Below are 19,489 nucleotides of genomic sequence, written 5' to 3'. Positions count from 1 at the left end.
ATCTTTATCTTACAATACTGTCATTCATCTTAAACCAAAATGCAGCTGTGGTTAGGGGCGGGGTTAGTCTGCTCCACACAAGAGTTAAACAAAGCTTTGTTGCAGCATAGCTCGGCTTGGTGGGTGATTTGAAAACTAGTAAGTTTCCCCCTTGGTTAACTGCCAAAGCCAACCACACCTTGGATGACGTGAGGTTGTTTTTGAGAAGGTAACATCTCCTTACAGGCTTTCTCCTCCCACCTTGATTTGGAAGGCTTCTGAGAATAAGAGTCATTTCCATTTCTGTTGGGGCATGAAATGGTTTCTGGGGAAAAAGCATATAAATCTCATTCTGCTTTGACTTGTTAGGATACTCATAGCAAATCATATACTCAAATGCGGACATTTCAAAATTTGTTTAAACAAAGGATGAAAAGAAACAAGCAATGTTGCTCAATCATTTCTCCTGAAGAAAAAAAAAAATGATACTATTCACTTACCCCTTATACACTCTAACTTAACTTCATCTTTTAGAAAATTTCCACGATCAAAATTAACAAAACCAACATAAATGTGAGATTTGTTCAAGAAGGATTTCCACAATTGTAGAGAATTTTAACACAAGCCAGGATTGTGAGCAAGTACTCAGAACTTTGAATTAACACTCCACTGAAGCTAAATTCTTGAGTCACCTATACAGAATGTGGCATTTAAATGTTTTCCAACATTGTTTGTTGACCTATGTGGATTTCTAAGAAATATTAGTCAAATAATTTGTTATTGGCATACTCACATGCTACCTAACATTCATATCATTCCAACTACCAAATCTCAACATTTCTGTATCAGTTATATGCCAAACACTCTGAAAAGTTTAAGGCTCACCCAAGCATTATTGAGCATTAAGGGAGAAGATACAACTATTAACACTACTGACTAGAAATACTGCCTACAGTTCCGTAAGGGAAATTACACCAAAGGAAATAGTTACACCAATTATACTTTGCTAGTAATATGGTTAATTATGCCATGTTTAACATAGTAAAGAAGCTTGGATTTTTTTTTTTCCCCTGTAAATATTACTATGGTATTGAAAAAACAATGCACGAGTTTTCAAGAGGCCCCACAAGTGAATATGACGGGTACTACTTTGAATTGTACACTGGATGCTTTCTTCTCCTCCCTTATGTTTTGTCCTTCTAATAAAGTCTGTTCTACATGAATAGGTGAAGAAACTGCGATTACAAATCTAAGCACAGTTTGCCTGATGAGATAAAGACAGTATCTGTGATGGTCAGTTTGCGATGGGGAAAAAGAAATGAAGCAATGATGTCAACGGGATTTATTTATTCCTTCTAGTGGTCATGTCAAAGATGGCACTCTAAAGACAGACCCTGTTCACCTCTTTATCTCCATTAGCCTGCTTCCCTCTGATAATCTCTTGCTCAATCTAGATAAAGCACCACATATCCTGTGTCCTCCTGTCATATCAGTCTTTATTTTGATTCTAATATTTGGCAGAATGTGAAGCAACTCTCACTACTGCCACTGGGTTTGTGGTCTTATGTTGGCTGGGAATATTTAACTATGCCCCAAAACACAGTTTTTCTTCAGTTGACACTATCCACATATGTAACTATAACTGCTATTTGTTGTTTAAGTTCAGAAGAGCTAGGGAAAAAAAAAACACAAACGGCTTTTAAAGGTGAATTCAATACCAAGACTCAACAAAAAGAGAGAAAACTCTACTTGCTAAATATAGTAGACAAAATTTCTCTGAGTCCTCTGATTCTGCACACACTATCTCCATATTTATAGCACTGACTGGTTTAAGTGTTCTTTGCAGGTGTTCATTGTATCATTTATACACCCTAATAAATCATACTGGATGCACAGCTCCATGTGGAAGAAACAGAGTTGGTAGGAGATATCTTTTAAAAACTTGGCCCTAAAACCACAGACAGGTCCCTTCTACTTGACAACAACTAGCTCCACAGATGTATTTGTTTCAATAGTAAATTAGTCTCAAAGCAACACCCTCCATCAGACAAAGACCCTATGGTGCTGTTAGAACACAAGCAATAGCCAATTTGAACCATTTAACCAGATTTTTTACAGGCCTAAAATTATTAAAATTGTGGATTTAAAATAATTAGATTTCAACCAGTGTTTTACTAGTTCTCTCCCCACCTTCTCTGATTTTAATTTTCTCACTTGTCAGCATCTCCTGGCAGTGAGAACAAGAAAGACCTCAAACCTTTGCTGATTGCTTTCCACACAATCTGATTTCTATAAATTAGAAGTTGCTGATGGGGAAGCAGACAGCAGTACCCTTTGATCAAGATACACATCTTGATCTCTTTTATCATTTTTTTAGAAAAACAATAATATTACAACAAAAAAAATCATCATACAAGCTTTTCGATCAAAGTGTGTCACTGTCTGCTTCCCAGTCAACATACTGCCAGTGAATTGGCAAGGTGCCCAGGAAGAGCAGGCAGCAGCTGGTGGATTTGATTACCATCTGTATATCCACTAATGTATAACATATTATGTCTCCATCTAGCGGGCAACTGCACTTGACAGAAAATTTGAAAATGGGTTGGAACCTACTTCCATGGAGGACAGAAGGAGCTCTGCTACGCTTCCCACCAGCAGAACTGGGCTCTAAGGCTGTATAGTGTTGGAAATTATCTAAAACAAGAAACTCTCTGTTGGTTCCATCATTGGGCTGGTACTTGCCCTTGAAATCATATTTTCTCCAGAAACATTCATAGAATATCAACCTCTGTGTTCTCCCAACAAACCACCAGATCCTTCTTACACTCCACAGCACCCTAGAGGTGTTACTGGGCAAATTTTGAAAAAGAGAGAACAGGAAAAGGAAGGTAAAAGCAAGGATGTCATTAACGTCCAGAGCTTGGGAAATAAATAACAAGGAATAAGATAAAAATGCCAAGACAGTGTCTTACTTTAAGAAGAATTAAACTACAGAATGTTAAAGCATTACCCTAGCTACTTGATAGCCTACTGCATGCCCAACACTACATGAACTTTCTCATATAGTTTCAGATAACATCCTTGACTTGCAAACCAGACTGGATAGCAACAGGGGTAACAAAAGATAGGCAAATCTGTTTTTCAGAAAAATGCCACAGAAATCAACCTTGCACCACAGATTTCAGAATCCATGTGACCATTCAAATAAAGGTGAAACTGAGGCACAAGACAGTGCTGTGACAGCTCCCATGTGATGAACAGAGGACTAGAACAAGTAGTTATTAAAAGACTAATTCTACCATTTTCATTATACCACCCGCCTTTTCATTGATTACCATCCTTTTTGACAACAATCCAGGTAGCAATGTACTGACTGGGCATATTTATGCACAGCCATCTAGCACAAAAATTGCATCCTAATGAAGAACTATCAGTAGAGCAAAATGAAATAAAAAACAACAAGATCATACTATTGATTTTTTCCATCCACATATGGGCTAGACCTAAATTCCCTTAGCTGGAGAAATCTTTTGAGATAACTCTCCAACACAGCATGATTACATTTCATTTAATGACTTTCTCTGGGTGCATGATAGGTCCTAAAATAGCTCTTCTTTTTCTGAATATCTTTTAATAAAGTTGTTTTTTTTTTTAAGATGCATTTTGATTTGACACACCTAAACTGGTTACAGTAAAGCATTTTCTACTTTTATCACATTCTCTATTGCATTAAAAGCAAGTTTATTATTCTATAAATAATTCATTCAAAGGAACACCAGTTTAACAGTGCCTAATAGACACAATCACTTAAGGTATCATGCTGGCAAATTTCAGCTTTAAATCAGAAGCCTACCTGTCTTCATACAAAAAAAAAAATCTTATCAGAAAAAAAAGCACCATTTTGTGAGAAACTCAGGCATGAACGCTTAAAAATGAAGTCAATACACGCCAACAACTTTTGTGCTAATTTATTACATTGCTTGTTTGTGCAGGAAGGGGATGAGATTTGTTTCAATCTATTCTAATTCCCTTTATTTCAACAGAAACTACAAGAATTAGAAATGAATGTTGTTGCCTCAACAATTTGCTGTGATAGAAGCTTTATTTTTCAGGTCAGCACTCTCAATTTTTGATTGCTAAATGGGAGTGCAACAATGGCTAAAAAAAGGAGGCTCTGAAATGCTAGGAAATAGAAACTGCTGACTACCTGGTGAAAGAATAATGATTTATAATATATGAATAGGGGCAATAATTGGATAGCAGGCTGTACTCAAAAAAGCCTTAATTCACAGATCTGACATCAGAAAGTCATAATCCATCGATCTAGCATCAGAATGATGGATTATGACTTTTTAAGAACATGTAGGCATATCAGCTTCATGAGCATTCCGGGAATTGTAGTCCAAATTGTTTTACTGAGGTCATTTGAACAATTTCAGTTCTTTCCAATAAAGCTGATACACTAATATTTTGAAATTTTGAAGTTTTGTTGGATCCATTTTTTTTCTTTCAAACACTAAAAATCCTCCAGCCAAATATTGTAGCTTACCATTAACTTGCAACAGAAGTGTATTTTCCAAATTACTTCAAGCCCTGTGTCATTTAATTATAGAAATGAAAACAATTTCAAAAACCTAATTGTTTTCTACATCAAAAGTGTTTTAGATTCAAATTTGGAGGAGAAAAACTCAAGGTGCAAAGTAAGGAATTAATTACGATGACTTATTTCAGAAAGAGCAGACATATACTATGTATATTTCCCCCTGGACTACTGCAAAAATGTATTATTTTTGACCTCTGATTCCTTCCTTTTTTTGACCCTGAGTATCTCTTAAACTGTTATTGCCAAAGAAAGTTATGATATGAATTTAGGAGGAGTCTTTCATGAAAAGAAAGAATATTTTTGAAATGTGTGAATATCAAGAGCTTGCGATGTATTTTTTATAAATAAGCTTTTACCATATTAACTCAAAAAGGCTTGTAAGCCTGTTCAATGAAATACTTTGAACTCCACTTTTTTTCACAGAAACAAACATGTGCTAAGGTTACTGCAACAAAAATTCAGGCAAGTTCCAGAACTCCTTTCATTGAGTTTCATCTACTTATTTATAACATAATTTCATTCATAAAATTCTATTACCAAATCTTGTGGCACTTCCCAATTAGAATTCAGTGAAACCACCTACAAATTAACTACTGCTACATTAGACTAATTCAGTGGCTCAGACAGGTAAGAGTACTTCAAAAAATGCTTTCTACTCCAGTAGAAACAAGTGTTGAGAATAAAAAGAAAAGCCCGTGTTAAAAATAAAACATGACTATTTTCAATGTATACATATATTAAAACCATTTAAAAAACTGACTAAAACCTCTTCTAAAGGTATAAAAGCTTTAAGTAACAAAAGCTTTAAGTAAAAAGCTTTTAAGTAACAAGCTTTAAGAAACAAGGCTAAAGGGCAAAAGAAACAAACCAACCCAAAACAGGGTTGCTTATCTCTGTATGTTATTCACAAACCCCTTTGCATCTCCCCCTTGTTGAGAAGTAGAGCTTTTTTTCCTCTTTCTCCTTTCTCATTGGTAAAATGATTTTAAGAGAGCTTATTAATAAAATAACTACTCATGTAATGCTGTAAAATGCATATATTTTGCCTTTTCTCTATGTTCATAACTAAAGCCACTATTGAAAGGACAAGGAGTCACAGGGCTCTTTTATAATGGTTGAAATAATTTATTTCACTAAAATCCACATACGTTGAATAAAGCCATCCTGGGTCCAAGCTCAGCCCAGACTCCAAACTAAACAAACAAAAAAACAACAACAGGACCAAAGGAAGAGAAAAGGCAGCTGTGGAACAGTACCCTTTAAAATCTCAATTATTGACAGAACAAAAGTGAAAAATAATTCACTTTTTTGCAATGCAGAAGTAACTTCATTTTGACAAGTAAATATGAAATGGCTAATAAAAATCACTGCCATGTTACACGCATTCCTTCTTTTACTCAAGCCTAATCTCCTTAGAGGTTTCATATAAAGGGATCATATTACTGAAAAGCAACCACTTCTTTAAAAGAAGCCTTAAAGAACAATAACTCCATACAACTGATCAAACGAGAGGGTACCTCATTTGATTAAATTTACTGAGGAACTAACATTGGCAGGCTGTAATTACTCACTTGGAAGGTAGTCAGGAGGACACCATGCCTCACGGTTTTCTGTTTTGTGATTTTTATGCTTGAGGTAATGATATATGATCAGGATATCAATTTTACATCTTCTTTCAAAGAGCCTGTTGTGCAGTGCCCTAGCAGCATCAAACCAGGTTCATTGGTTACTCCATCATCAAACCATTTTTGACCTGAATTTTCCTTGGATCCTTCCCAATCCAGTATTAACCTAGCTCAACTCAATTAAGCTTATGAAATCAAATAAGACCAAGTATGGTGGCTATAACCTTTCTGACTTTTCCAGACCAAAGAATAAATACAGTCCACAAGAGCTTCCATAGGGGAAGATGGCAGCCTGGTGAATTGGGCTTCTCCCAATTCCTTCTCTCTTTCTGGACCTCTGCATTAGTCCTACACCTCTCTTCATGTTATTAAAACAGTTGTAACCTTTCTTTGTCTTAACTGACAAACTCATTTCATGTATATTATGAAGCAGCAGTCAGATGCTAACTTTGTCTTTAATGATGTGTGCTTGAACCAATGACCTTGAAGTGAAAGGCTCTGTAGATCTTTAGCATTCCTTTAATACTCCAGGCCCCTTATTTGTCTAGTTTATAAGCAAAACCTGTGTGCAAAAGGAATGCTTACTCACAATTACAATTATGATTGTTCTGCTGTGGCAATACATTGCCCTGAAAAAAAAAAAAAGAATTATAAAGTGCATGGGTTAGTAAAATTTAAATCAAGCAAATGTTTAATATTAAGCCATTTCATCTATTTCCAAAGTTCGGCAAATTTATTACAACGCACTGAAATTGCACTTCAAGCCCTAAGGCTTGCAGTGTTGGAGCCTGCCTGATTAATGTAATTAAAGGAACAGCATAACTCAAAATTTATTAAAAATTAAATATATGTGGCCTTATTGTTTACTTCCAACTGATAGCATGATTTCTAGCTAACAATCTGCACTGCTTAATACTTGACAAGTTGTTAAAGCACATCCCCTTTCTCCTGCTGTGCATATGATTAAAAGAACAGAGGTTAAATGCAGCAATAGAAAAAAATCCAGGAATTCTATTCTGGTCACACTGACACTTCGTTCCCCCTTCTCAGTTTTACAATAAGCAAGCGCTGCTAAAGAGGTGGAAAGCTCATGACAGGATGGCATCAAGCTGGAGAAGGGTAGGAAAATGCTTCCTTGGACAAAATCTTCTTCCCTTCCATGGTCATTAAGCACCTTACATAGCAGTTTTCTATCTTAGCCAAGACCCAGCTTGCAGGAGGAGCCAAGCTGTATGAATCAGATTACAAGACATACATAGCTGGTAAGGCCAGACCCAGAATAATGGTCAATGGGTTCAAAGCTGGCAAGTTTATGCAGCATAAAAATACCCTCTTACACACTGCTTGTGACACGCCTGAAAGCACATGGCCAACAAATGCTGGCTAGTTTACCGAGGGATCCCAGAGGTCCAGAAGGCAGGTTTTATGAAATGGAAATCTGATTTTCTTTACTCTGAAACCACAGTCAAAAGCTTACTGTTTTCTGCAAAAGTTGCCTGCATGTCTCTGTTCTCTCCTACAATGATTCTGCATTTTTCTTCAGCCAGTGTACGGATCAGCAGCCCCTCCCAATACAGGAGGTAGAAGGCAAATGAAAAAATTAAAAGAAGTTGGCAAATGTACCTATATATACAGATTTCATGTTAGCACAGTTATGCTTCAGAAATTATGGCAACAGCAATAGAATTCTGCTGCTATGATGAAGGATAATCAAAGGAAGAGGGGGGAAAAAAGCCAGTGCTAAAATATTTTCAAAGGCGTGAAAGTCTTTACTGTTGTGTAATTTAAATTTACTTGCCATTACTTGAAATTTCCTTTTGCCTGTGTGATTAGAATGTAAATGCTCCTGAAGTATATTAACAAATATAATTCCTGTTTTATTGCAGAAATACTGCAGCAACCTTCTCTTACTGTTGAAAACTAAGTAGATTTCTTAATTTATTACTGAAACTACAGAACAAAATTAGTTAAAATGTTTTGAATATGAACTCTTATTCAGGAGTCATCCAATAAGGGTGAACTAATATAGCACTTTTTATTTTACTTATACATACAAACATCACAAAGCTACAGCGGTATTTTACACAACTGTAAATATGGAATGTTTGGATTTTTGCAAGAATATTTTAGCATTTAATCTCCTACTAGGCTCTCTGGAATCACTTGGCATGCCGTGGATTGAGGATACATGAATTGGATTGTAAAACCTAATTGCATACTCAGAATTTACACTTGACAGCAGTAAAAGAAGCATAGGTGTGAAAAACCTTTTCATGGGTATCCCATGATGAATTTGCCCAAAAGTCTCCATCTCCACAATTTCTTTAATCTTCAAATTCAAAATGTCATTGTTGAGTAGAAGTTACTGTTCCCTGAACATAGAGTTCAATAGAATATGATCATCCCACTGAAGTCTCTATGCAGCCAAAGTAAATTGGGTCTTAACAGGGAGCTAACTGACAGAGTTAATCTGACCCCCAGGTAAAAATGAAGCTGCAGTACCCTCACTGCACCGCTGCTGTTTATTGTAGCACTGGGCAAATTCTGTGTACTCTTACTGAGAAACTATTTATTCTCCCTGCTATACTGATCTTCCTGGACTTGACACACAGAATTCTTTAAGTGGCACAAATCTATAAAAATGGCCTTTTTATACAACCAAATTTCACAGCACAGAGTTTAGTTTGTTAACATTCATGCTACCTTTATTTACTCTTCACTCATTCTTCCCCAAATACATTTGATAGAAAGAGAAAAGGGAAAACAAAAATAAAAACCAAATTCTATACTTCTGTATACATTGGAGTTATTGACACCAGATTAAGGAATTACTTCTGCATCTAAATTCAGTAGTCCATTAACAGATAAGTGCTAAGGAAGAATGCAAGTTGTCTTTGTAATTGGTATTTATCCACCACGTACTGTAACAGAACCAATTCATGTTATAGACTGCAAAGTGGTAACTGTATTAAACTGGCAATCCAGCACTGAAAAACTTTAGAGTCTAATTCCCATTACCATAGCAACCCACAGTCCCCTATTTAACACACCATGTCTTGTTGGCTGTTTAATGTACAGTCTTTAAACTTTCCTGTTTCCTAAATAAGCTCCCTTACCACAGACTTTTACATTTTATTCTAATGCATATGCTTTCCTGCTTATTAGTTTGTGTAATGTTCCCTCTACTATGAGAGGGAAAAAAATAATCCATAAGACAAGTTTTCATTTTATCTTGCACTTGTCACATATTAAGATTCTCCTAGTCTGTCAGACTTCTAAGCTTGTCTAACATCTGTCATTTGTACCCAAAATTATTAAAGTCTATCCATGCTGTATGGTTTTTCAGTTGCTCTGATTTTGATTATACACAATAATTTGTAATTTAAATTCACAGAAAATGTGCCTATGTGGCAATGCGTTTTCCTTGTCAGATATAAAGGCTTGGCCTTTACGACTGATACCAAAGCCCTGTTTTTCCGCTCATTACAAAGTTCCAGTAATGCTTGGGCTGACCAATTACTTATAGTAATTTGATTATATACCCTTTTTATTTTATTATTTACCCATTTAACTGAGGATTGATCAGAACAAAGAGAGACAATTGAATACGCTGCAATAAAAGCAGTATGAATAACAACAGTAGGAACTGAAGTCAAACCAGCAGCAGTTAGGAAGCATGGAGATAAGACTGAAATCTTGTCTTTAACTTCTCCTATTGTGCTTGTGCTTTGCTGTGCCAGGGTTCCAAACAGAAGGATATTATTTTTACATTCAGTAATTCATTTCCAAGTGCAACAGGGATGGACAAAAGATAAAATCTTTATCATGGCAAAATTAGTAGCATTTGCCCCCCTACTTCCATCCTGACAATTTCTTGATTTCTCAAACATTTGATTATTAAACAGAAATGAATGGTTCAGTACTGAGTTACATACCAACACACCTGCACCTACCAATAGACTCACTGGGTCATTCTCAAGATGGACAGAAATGTACCAATGTTTTTGGAAATCCCACTGGGGCACACCACAGTGCACCACTTGTAGGACTTAAAAAGAAGAAAAGTCAGCAAACCAGCCTCTAGCTATCAGTTGCTTTTAACCTGTTGTCCTAGAGGGACAACAGTAACGCTAAAAATTCTCCAGCAACAAACTTAAGTTTTTAACTTAACTTTTAAGAGGGTAAAACCTTCAAATACTTCATTTGAAATATGATAATTACAGGTAATTTAACATTTCTCCAAACATAAATCTTTAACTTCATCTTAAATCCTGGAGAGCACAAAAAGTTGGTGAAGTATCTTCTTTAGAACAAAAGAAAATCATTAAGTGTCCTAAATGTGTAACAGACAGGGATGAAAATGATAAACGGATGTCATGAATACAAAATGAATCCTAAGAAAAACTCTGACAGAATGTCAGGCAGATATTCAAGCTATAATAAATTCTAAAGAACACCCCTATCATTCCTCAATTTTATTAAACAAGAGTAATATAGAGTCTACAGACGTTGTGACTGGTTGCAATGTATCTCTGTTCACAACACACAACATTCAGTGAATCTATGGATATAGACGTAAATTTCAGCCTGCTAGTGTCTGAAACTTGCCCACAGCCTTGATCACTCCAAAATTAAGACTTCTCAAGCACAGGGTGTTTTTGCAACTCTGAGACCATATTTGGTCAGCCTTACAATAAACGAAACATGCATCTCTATCATTTAGGATCTATGCCATTGCCTTAGACTGTATTCACAAGCCCCATTTGATACACACAGTCAAAAGGAACTACTGAGAAACAGCACAAAAGATATTGTTCCTTGTGTATTGTTACATGAATAGAACAGAGACAATAAAACTTTTACCAAGTACGGGAATTCTAGCATCAGGAGAGTAGAGTATTTACGTGTGTTACGATGCAATACCTGCAAATTTTTACTGCTTTCACAGCAGATAACATTATTTTCTGCAATATGTTTTTTTAATATTGTTGGACCTTCCTGTAGAAGGATCAAAAAGATGACAAGGACCACTTCTTATAAAAAAGCAGAGAGTAAAAATGTTAATGTATTTCAGCTGAAAAAGTCCATCCATGTTTGTTTGGGTTTTATCCTGGACAGAGCATCATTTGCAGCGTAACTCTGCAGAACCTACGCAGGCTCTGGTATAAGCTTTACAATCTGAGACAAAGACAAATTTTGAGGGTGAAATCAGTTTGAAAAATAAAAAAGGAGATAAAATTCATAGAGATACTACCTTAGCATCTTAAGATCAGCCAGAGATGCTGCCCACTCTTACTCTTTACAAAGCGAACATCAGGTATAAACAATTAAATGTTCCTCCTCAGCTGTTTTAAGTCGGTCAAGAGGAGACTCAGGATTACTTGGCTACCACATTTTTCAAGAGCACACTGTGAAGCCAAACCATAAAATACTTCAGCTCATAGTCTTAATCATAAAACACATTAAAGACTTCAGCTGCTGTCTCTTTTCAAGCCTGCCCTGAGAAGAGAGTGTGGTCTACCTGTCCGATGTTGTTTTACTGACTGCAATAGCTGGAAGAACATAATGATGTCTTAGCTTCTATAAGCAATGCTGTGGATTGGAGGGGGACTCACAAAACATGAGGTTAACCTAATTCTGATGAAAGTTACAGTTCAGAACCCGTTTCCCAAAACAGAGGAACAAGAGAGACTGAAAATCTATGGGTGGGAGCTTGCCCATGCTGCAGAAAACGAATGAAAGGCCAAAATTTCCCACTCAGCTCTGTCACTTACAACCTGTCAATGACTCCTGATTCTGTTTGAAATGACAAAAGAAACAGTGCAGGAACTTGGTCATGTCCCCTTTCTCTTCGATCTGAACAGCTGCACACGGGCTACCTCTGCTCAGACTGCAAGGCCTACACGATCCATTCAGATGCTCAGTAGGCACAAGGAAAGAAGGACACAAGGAGGGGACTAAGCCCAGGTAAATGGCTCTCCCTCAAGTACCGTTTGGCAACTTCCTCTCATATTTCTGGTGTCTCATAATAAGATTGCAGTGTATTTGGCCTCCCATTAAAGAATCAAGCATTATCCTTCGGATGGAGTCCATCCCTTTGCCAAATGTCTTCCCCATTTGAACCCTAATGAAAACATTCTGAATGATTAGAGTGAACCTAAGTGTTGCCAGAAGTCTTCCAAAAGCCTACTAAGTTACAAGCAACAAATAAAATGTTGAAGAAAACTGTTGTTTTGTTAATATTCTATTTACACAGCTGGGATCTTGGGAATTCTATCCATCCGTATGTTTAGTAAGCAAGGCAGATTAATGCGAAGAATTGCCATTTCCTAAGTGAAAAACAAAGAAACAAAACCCAGTACAATTAAAAGAAGGCTCCCCCTAATCTGTCTTTCTCAGCTCCATTCCCCATACACCCACACGACTCCCCCGTAACCACGAAGTAACTGGAGAGGATTCTTCACAGACAGATATAATTTATAACAAAGACAGGAAAAGACAACCCTAACTCAGAGCTTGCTGCCCTTCCTATAAAGTTCACCTCCTTACCAAGAAAAAGCAGAGGATAATTTGTTTGGTTTTTGTACTCAACTCCCTTTTTTTATTGTAAAAAGTTTCCATTGTCCTTTTATGTTTTGATTATTGAGTAAGTTTAAAGACTTGCCAAATAGCCCTAGATTGTTAACAGACCACCACTATTTAACTTTGAATGCTTTAAAAAATAAAGACCGAGTTCACATTAATATTCTATGCCCTCCTTTTATTTATTATCTTTTCTTTGAAATTTAAACAATTTTCCTAGCTAAAGTTTATTAAATGTAAGCCTAAGTAGCAATATAAGTTACCTCACATATGAAACAGACATCCTATAAAACTCAGCTTTCTAATTAGTAACACTCTATTTTCCTGAAGTTATATACAGGAAATCAAAATAACATTTTATGAATTAAATATTCACATACATCAGATTCAAAGTTCAGTAAAAATTCTTCATATTGTATCTTATGACAAGTTAGAAAATTAAAGGTGAAATTAGAAAATATACAAACTTTCTGGTGCATTTAAAAAAAAGGAACTTTAAAGGACTGCAAAACTAATCTGTTATTCAGACTTTGAGTAAGTCTTCTTATAATATCAACTGAGAGGATAAAAAATTATAAAAATGTATATTGAATATAAATCATCACAGTAAGGAAATGCCATGCTATTTATTTATATGAATAAGGTCAAAATTTTATTCATAACATAAGGTCACAAGATGTATGAATTTGATACATAAATATTCACCCATGGGGATACATTCCCTTGAAATATCACATCACTTTTCCATTCCAGAGATACTTTTAAGAATACAATGTGATCTTCAAGATGATGAAAACCTGCAGGTAAAGGTAGGGGTGCAAAAATAGTCGGCACTGTAGTGTAAGTTCATGGATCTCTACCTGCTTATTAATAAAAATGATGCAGGTAATTTTGGAAATAGGCCAATTACTCTAACAAACTAGTCACCAGTGTCTTCACACTGGACCAGCAAATGGTACCTGTCCCCAAATGGTACTTGTTAGCAATCAGTAATAATAATAAAAAATAAAATAAAAAATAATTAAAAATAATAAAATGAACTATCAAAATATATATCAAACAGTATTTTCTTGAATAACTTCTTGATCGGTGCTGTGTTATATGGCTAAGTTTAACAGAAAAGATTATTGTTCTGTAGCAGACAAATTTTTTTATATTTATTTATTTATTGACAGATTACTTACAAACCTTATTATTTTGAACTAAATACAAAATTAGGGTGTAGTACGCAAATTTCTACCACCATGCCACCAACAGCCTATCTGGTTTCCCATCAGCTTATGTACAAAGCTCCTTCAACAGTTTGCCATGCTGGCTGACCTCACGTTCTGGTTTCTAGATTCCTGGCTCCCCTACAACATGCCTTACAGACAGCTGAGGCCAGATCACAGACGCAGAATCATGCGGATCTGGTTCCAGCAGAGCCAACTACCCTGTGCGGCCCCAGGATGGAGCTTCCTGGGGCTTGGACTCTGAAATGGCCTTCAGGAAGACTGCTTTGGAGTGGGGGAGTTTAAACAGAGACATCTAAGAACAGCAATTCCGTTAAAAGCTATTATTTATTTTAAAATGGAATGAAATCAAACTGAAGAAGTCTCAGAATCTTCTGTGGAACAGAATTACTTTGCTCAGTTCCAATTATTTTTGTTATGCTCTGGTCAAGTAAAACAACAAGAAATCCCAAAGGGCAATGACAGAGTAAGCTGTTCAGGAATACTAAAAAAAGTAAAACAAAATTAATATCCTAACAGCTTGCCCCCAGGTACTTTGCTTAATCACTTTAAAATTTCCCCAAGTCTTTATTTCTGCCAATTTCATTGTCTTCCATTAAAATTTAAATACATAAGAATTCTGATCTATAAATATTTTTAATGTGTTATAGTCCTACGATAGAGCAATTAGTCCTCTGGATCTTACAATACTCTGGTGAATAGCAGAGAAATGCTGTCTTTAATACACTGTCTATCCTTTAAGTCAAAGCCTACAATTCCTACTTGGCCTGCATTCCAGCACATAAATAAGCCATTACTGCTATTATCAGAACCACGTATGTTAACATACACACACACAGAGTAATCAAGTCACTTTCTAAATAATTAACAAACCCAGAGAGCACATCTGTGTATATTCAAATTCCTGCACAGTTCCAGAGATGTTTCAACACCAACTTTTTTTTCTCTCTCCTTTTTAACATAATACAGTCAAAAATATGATGCTTTGTCAGATAAACAAAAAATGATGATAAGCTTCAAAATTTGTATTATTTTTTGCTCTCAGCCTTTCATCCTCCAGGCTGCTGAACAATGTGACCCCAGTCACTTCTCAGTTTAACTCTGTATGTGAATAGGTCTACTGAAATAAAATTCCGGAAGTGTTTGAAAAGAGGCACTTGTTTTAACGTTGGCAGGGTCAGAAGCATAGTGCTCTGTGTAATGAATGCATAGTCTATCTCAGCTATTCTGAATTTTTCCTGCCAGAATTTTTACTTTCACGACTTCGTACTTGTTAGTGAGTTAAAAGGCATGCTTGTTTTGTATTTGATTTTTCTTAAGCAAATAATTTAAAAAGCATTTTGTCAATCATTCTCTAAAGCAAGATTTGCAAAAGTACTCAGCACCATGAATTCCACAAACTCTCTAGAGCTCTCACTGGCTTTTAGGGAAGCACGGTTCAGCTACCTGAACACAGGCATGTTAAGATAGCTATAGAAAACCACCAGCATGCAACCTATATCGAAACACAGCTGTTAAAGGTCAGAATATCCCCACTATGGGTAACTGAGTATAGCAAAGAGTCTTTGTAAACCAAAGCAGGTTTCTAACGTGCAAGATATGCTTAAAATATTTCTAGTAATAATGCATACAATCCCAATAGACTCCACTTTTCATTCAGTCTAATCATAAACCCTTCACGATCCCTCTAGTTATAGCCATAGCAAACTTCAAGATCAAAGGACCAAATCTCAGTTATTTTTGTCACCAAAAACCACTGGCTCTCCAGCTGCTTACTTCAGTAATCAGGTCTTTGGGACTACACACTTCTGTAGAGGACATCAAAAATTTTCCTTCAGACATCAAAAGCCCAAGTACCAGTTTGCTAGTTTTAAACATTCATAATTGTGAAATAATGAAGCTGCTCCTGAAGCTGTAGTTTTGATCTTCATAGTAGTAAAAGCTTGAGGACCACGTTATGAAGGAAAAAATAAGTAAGGACATAGAAATTAAAGAAAAATGGCATAAAACACAACATTGGTTTATCAAAGATACGTGATGCCAGACTAATTTCATAGTTTACTTAATAAGATAACCAATTTTCTAGACAAAAGGAACATGAGAGACATGATCAATGCATGAGAGGACAAGAATATCACACAGAAGGGACTGAGTGACCTTGAAGAATATTCACTCTTGTATTTAACAACAGACTGTTTGGTGACATTGTTGGGACACAATTTTTAAAAATCTGTAGTGCGCTGAGAGTAGCTCAAACAGGAAAAAAAAAAAAAAAGGTAAGAAAGGAGAGCCAGAACAGCAGATCTACAAGACAGCTACGTGATACAGGTGTGAAATGTGGACTGATTCTAGGACCTATCATGCAGATTATTCCCAAAGAGAAAAAGAAAGCAGTATGTCATTGTACAGGGCCTTGCTTTTATCTCAACAACAACACTGTGCCATTCAGTCACTTATGTTCAAACAAAACTAACTTAAAGTGGAATAATTACAAAAAACAACCAACAGGATGACTAAAGGCTACTATGTATGTAAGAATCTATATATCAAAAGCCTATCATAAAAGCAGAGATTAGAGAAGACGGGCTTTTCTAATTTAGCTAAATGAAGGCTGACAATAAGATTGCTGTCTCTTTATATGCTAGAAAAATAAATACTGGGAATGGAATAATAACTAAAGGTCAATACTGGCACAAATTGGCACATGGACAAGTGCACATAAGCTTGCTGTGAATACACTTAGCCTGGAAATTAGAAGTTTTTATAACCATTACAGAAATCAGGCTCCAGGGCAGCTTTCTAACTGGAATAACAGAGGCAAAAAAGTTAACTTCTTAGGCTTGAGCTTGACAAGTTTCCGAAGAGGATTATACATGCTTGCCTATGAGAAGGCAGCACTAGACCTGACAAGTAAAGAGGTCCCTTCCAGTCCTATGCTCTTAATTTCCTTCAAAGTAGTCTTGTCTTTGCCATGGTGATATTTACAAAACAAAGCTACAGAAAATCAATTCAGTGGTTTTTAAGCATTACAAATATTTGAAATCTTCAAACTTTGAAAAACATGCACTCCATTAGTTGAGGAATGTGTCTCTCTAGTGTGAACTGATATGCTTACAGAAATGTTCTGGTTTCATACATTCTTGAAATGCAATTTTCAAAAAATTGTTGAGCAAATTTGTTTTAAAAATGATTGATTAACCTATCTTAGTGTGCAACACCTAATGAGGATTACATATCAAAGTGAAGTCCCAGACTTCAGGACTTTTGCCATCAAGAAAGGCTTATTAGCTTTCAGATAGTGTACTTTTTCTATGCACTCTCTTAAATTCAAAACACAGAAGAGATTTTATTCAGACTTAAAGCAAGAAACCACCACCACCAACAACAAAAGACTAAACAAAAACAACCACCCACACTTGGATAAATACCAGACATAGTCTGAAAGCTTAATGTTTCAAAAAGTAAGGAGTACATGGAAAGACAGCATTAATGGAAACTGGAACTCTAAGTAGGGGATGATATCTAGTGACTGCTATAACACTGAATCTGCACTGTCATTAAACTTAATCTTTGATATTTTTATTGCAACCTGACCTACTATGACATCTCTAAAGAAAATTACATTGTACACTACTACTTCAAGAAGTCAAACTTAGCTAGTCATCTGGGCCATAAAGTAGCAGATTACTCCATCAGGCTGGCTAAAGCAACTAGGAATAAAACTAGATTTACCAACCACATTATTTTTATTAGGAAATGTTTCAAAGCAGACATAATCCCAGAAGACATTAGCCTCATTCCATCCAAAAATACACAACACAGTGCAGCAAAAAACATGAACTACAGTAGAAGGTACAATTTTTAAATCTGGAAAAAAAAAGTACTGCAATATATCATCCTATCAAAGCAAAATAAATTAGCTGACCATAGAAATAGAAAATAATAAAAACTTCTACACAATTCCTGTATTAACTAATTAAACCTTTTTTTATAAGATCTGACATGTTAATAGGAATTGCTCCACTGAATCCCTGCACATCAAGATTTGGTGTGTACTCCATTTGCTTTCTTTGAATTTGCAGGCATGCTAGATGTACTAACCCACAGCTAGAGGGCAAAACCTCCAAAACGGGCAAAAGGTAAAAGCAGTATCTTTAACAACAGCATGCTTGAAGAACTCTGGTATGTTAGCCCTACATGCATTTTATTTTGGTTCATGGCCACAGTCCAGATAAAGCACTGTTTCTTCTGCAGTTCTTCTAGATGTTTAGAAGTGCTCAGAACAGTAACAAAACAAACAAACAAAACAAAACAAAAAGCAATGAATTTACTTGGCAATCTTAACGCTTCTCAGTAATTCCTTGTACCTTGTACTTACTGTGTTTTCTAACAGGTATTTGCACGTATGTAATACATAGGTTTTTGTAGATCTGCAGTGAAGGAGAAGTAAAGGATTTGATAGCTGGAAAGGTAAGTTTTAAATTTTAAAGACTGCCAAACTAGGTTAGATTTATGATGTATGTTTTATCATCTAACCAAGCATTCATGTCTTTCAGCGTTAACCTTTTTTTTTTTCCTAGGCAATATGATCACCTCAGGCAGTTTGATTTACAGGCTTTAGCTGATGCAAAAATACATTTAAATTAGCCAGTCGTTTGTTCCTTTTTTTTTAAAGACTTAAATGCTGTCTATATTTTACAAAGTTGTTTCTATCATGCTAGCTGCATTAAAACCCAGAATATTAATCAGATTGTGAAGCTCCACTAATTATGTGCTATATTTAAGTAACTTAGATTTTGTTAAGTGGCATGCAGATATTGTATGCATAATCTAACTCAGTTTTGAGTCATTTCCCTTTTCTTGTCTGATTTTATTTTACACAGGAAATGACAGGGTCATTTGGAAATAAATGCACTGAAAGATCAAAAAGGAAATCTGATTGAGAATGCTGTATAATTGCCCTCACTAGAGAAAAAATAAAATCCAATGGGTGTATAATCCATTGCTATAAGTTTTATCTGGAAAACACATACCATGGCTTCTCTAAAGGATATCCAATACAGCAGTAACTATTGCTTTTATTTGTCGCAGCTGAATCTCTGCTAAAGAAGAGGCTGCTGGACTTTTGTTCAGTAGGTGATACCTTCAGCACACGTGAAGCACAAATTTACTCAGTGAGCTAAAGCAAGCCATTTCAGTTAAAGCAAATAATTTCATTGATTTGTCCAAAAGTCTTTATTTGCAAAATAAGATAATACTGTGATTAAGCTCTTAGAATGCCATGGTTCTTCTTATTTGGGCAAACCTGGTCATTACATTTTACAGTCTCTCATTCCAAAAGAACAGCTTTCATCAATGAAGCTAATAGAAAACTTTTTACACAATAGCAACAGTGTGCTTGGGAGTAAGGATCGCATCTAGCTGTTGGCCATGGTGTATCTACAGTGGCTTTATTTTTTATTATTTAT

The 19,489-nt window shown here is 35.7% G+C and overlaps 1 protein-coding gene across 2 annotated transcripts in view; it reads right to left on the bottom strand.

Moving 5' to 3' along the window:
• The window catches only part of CABCOCO1 (ciliary associated calcium binding coiled-coil 1), a 172,173-nt gene that overhangs the window by 53,288 nt on the left and 99,396 nt on the right, over positions 1 to 19,489 (bottom strand). For both annotated transcript variants that reach the window (XM_080597969.1, XM_080597970.1), the window contains one exon: positions 179 to 304. In XM_080597969.1, the coding sequence (XP_080454095.1) occupies positions 179 to 304 (126 nt within the window). The remainder of the gene's footprint in view (positions 1 to 178; positions 305 to 19,489) is intronic.

The sequence above is a fragment of the Anser brachyrhynchus genome, assembly GCF_964034855.1.
Source record: "Anser brachyrhynchus genome assembly, chromosome: 6".
Lineage (NCBI taxonomy): Eukaryota > Metazoa > Chordata > Aves > Anseriformes > Anatidae > Anser > Anser brachyrhynchus.
Note: the sequence above shows the minus strand (reverse complement) of the source record. Positions and strands in the feature narration are given on the sequence as shown.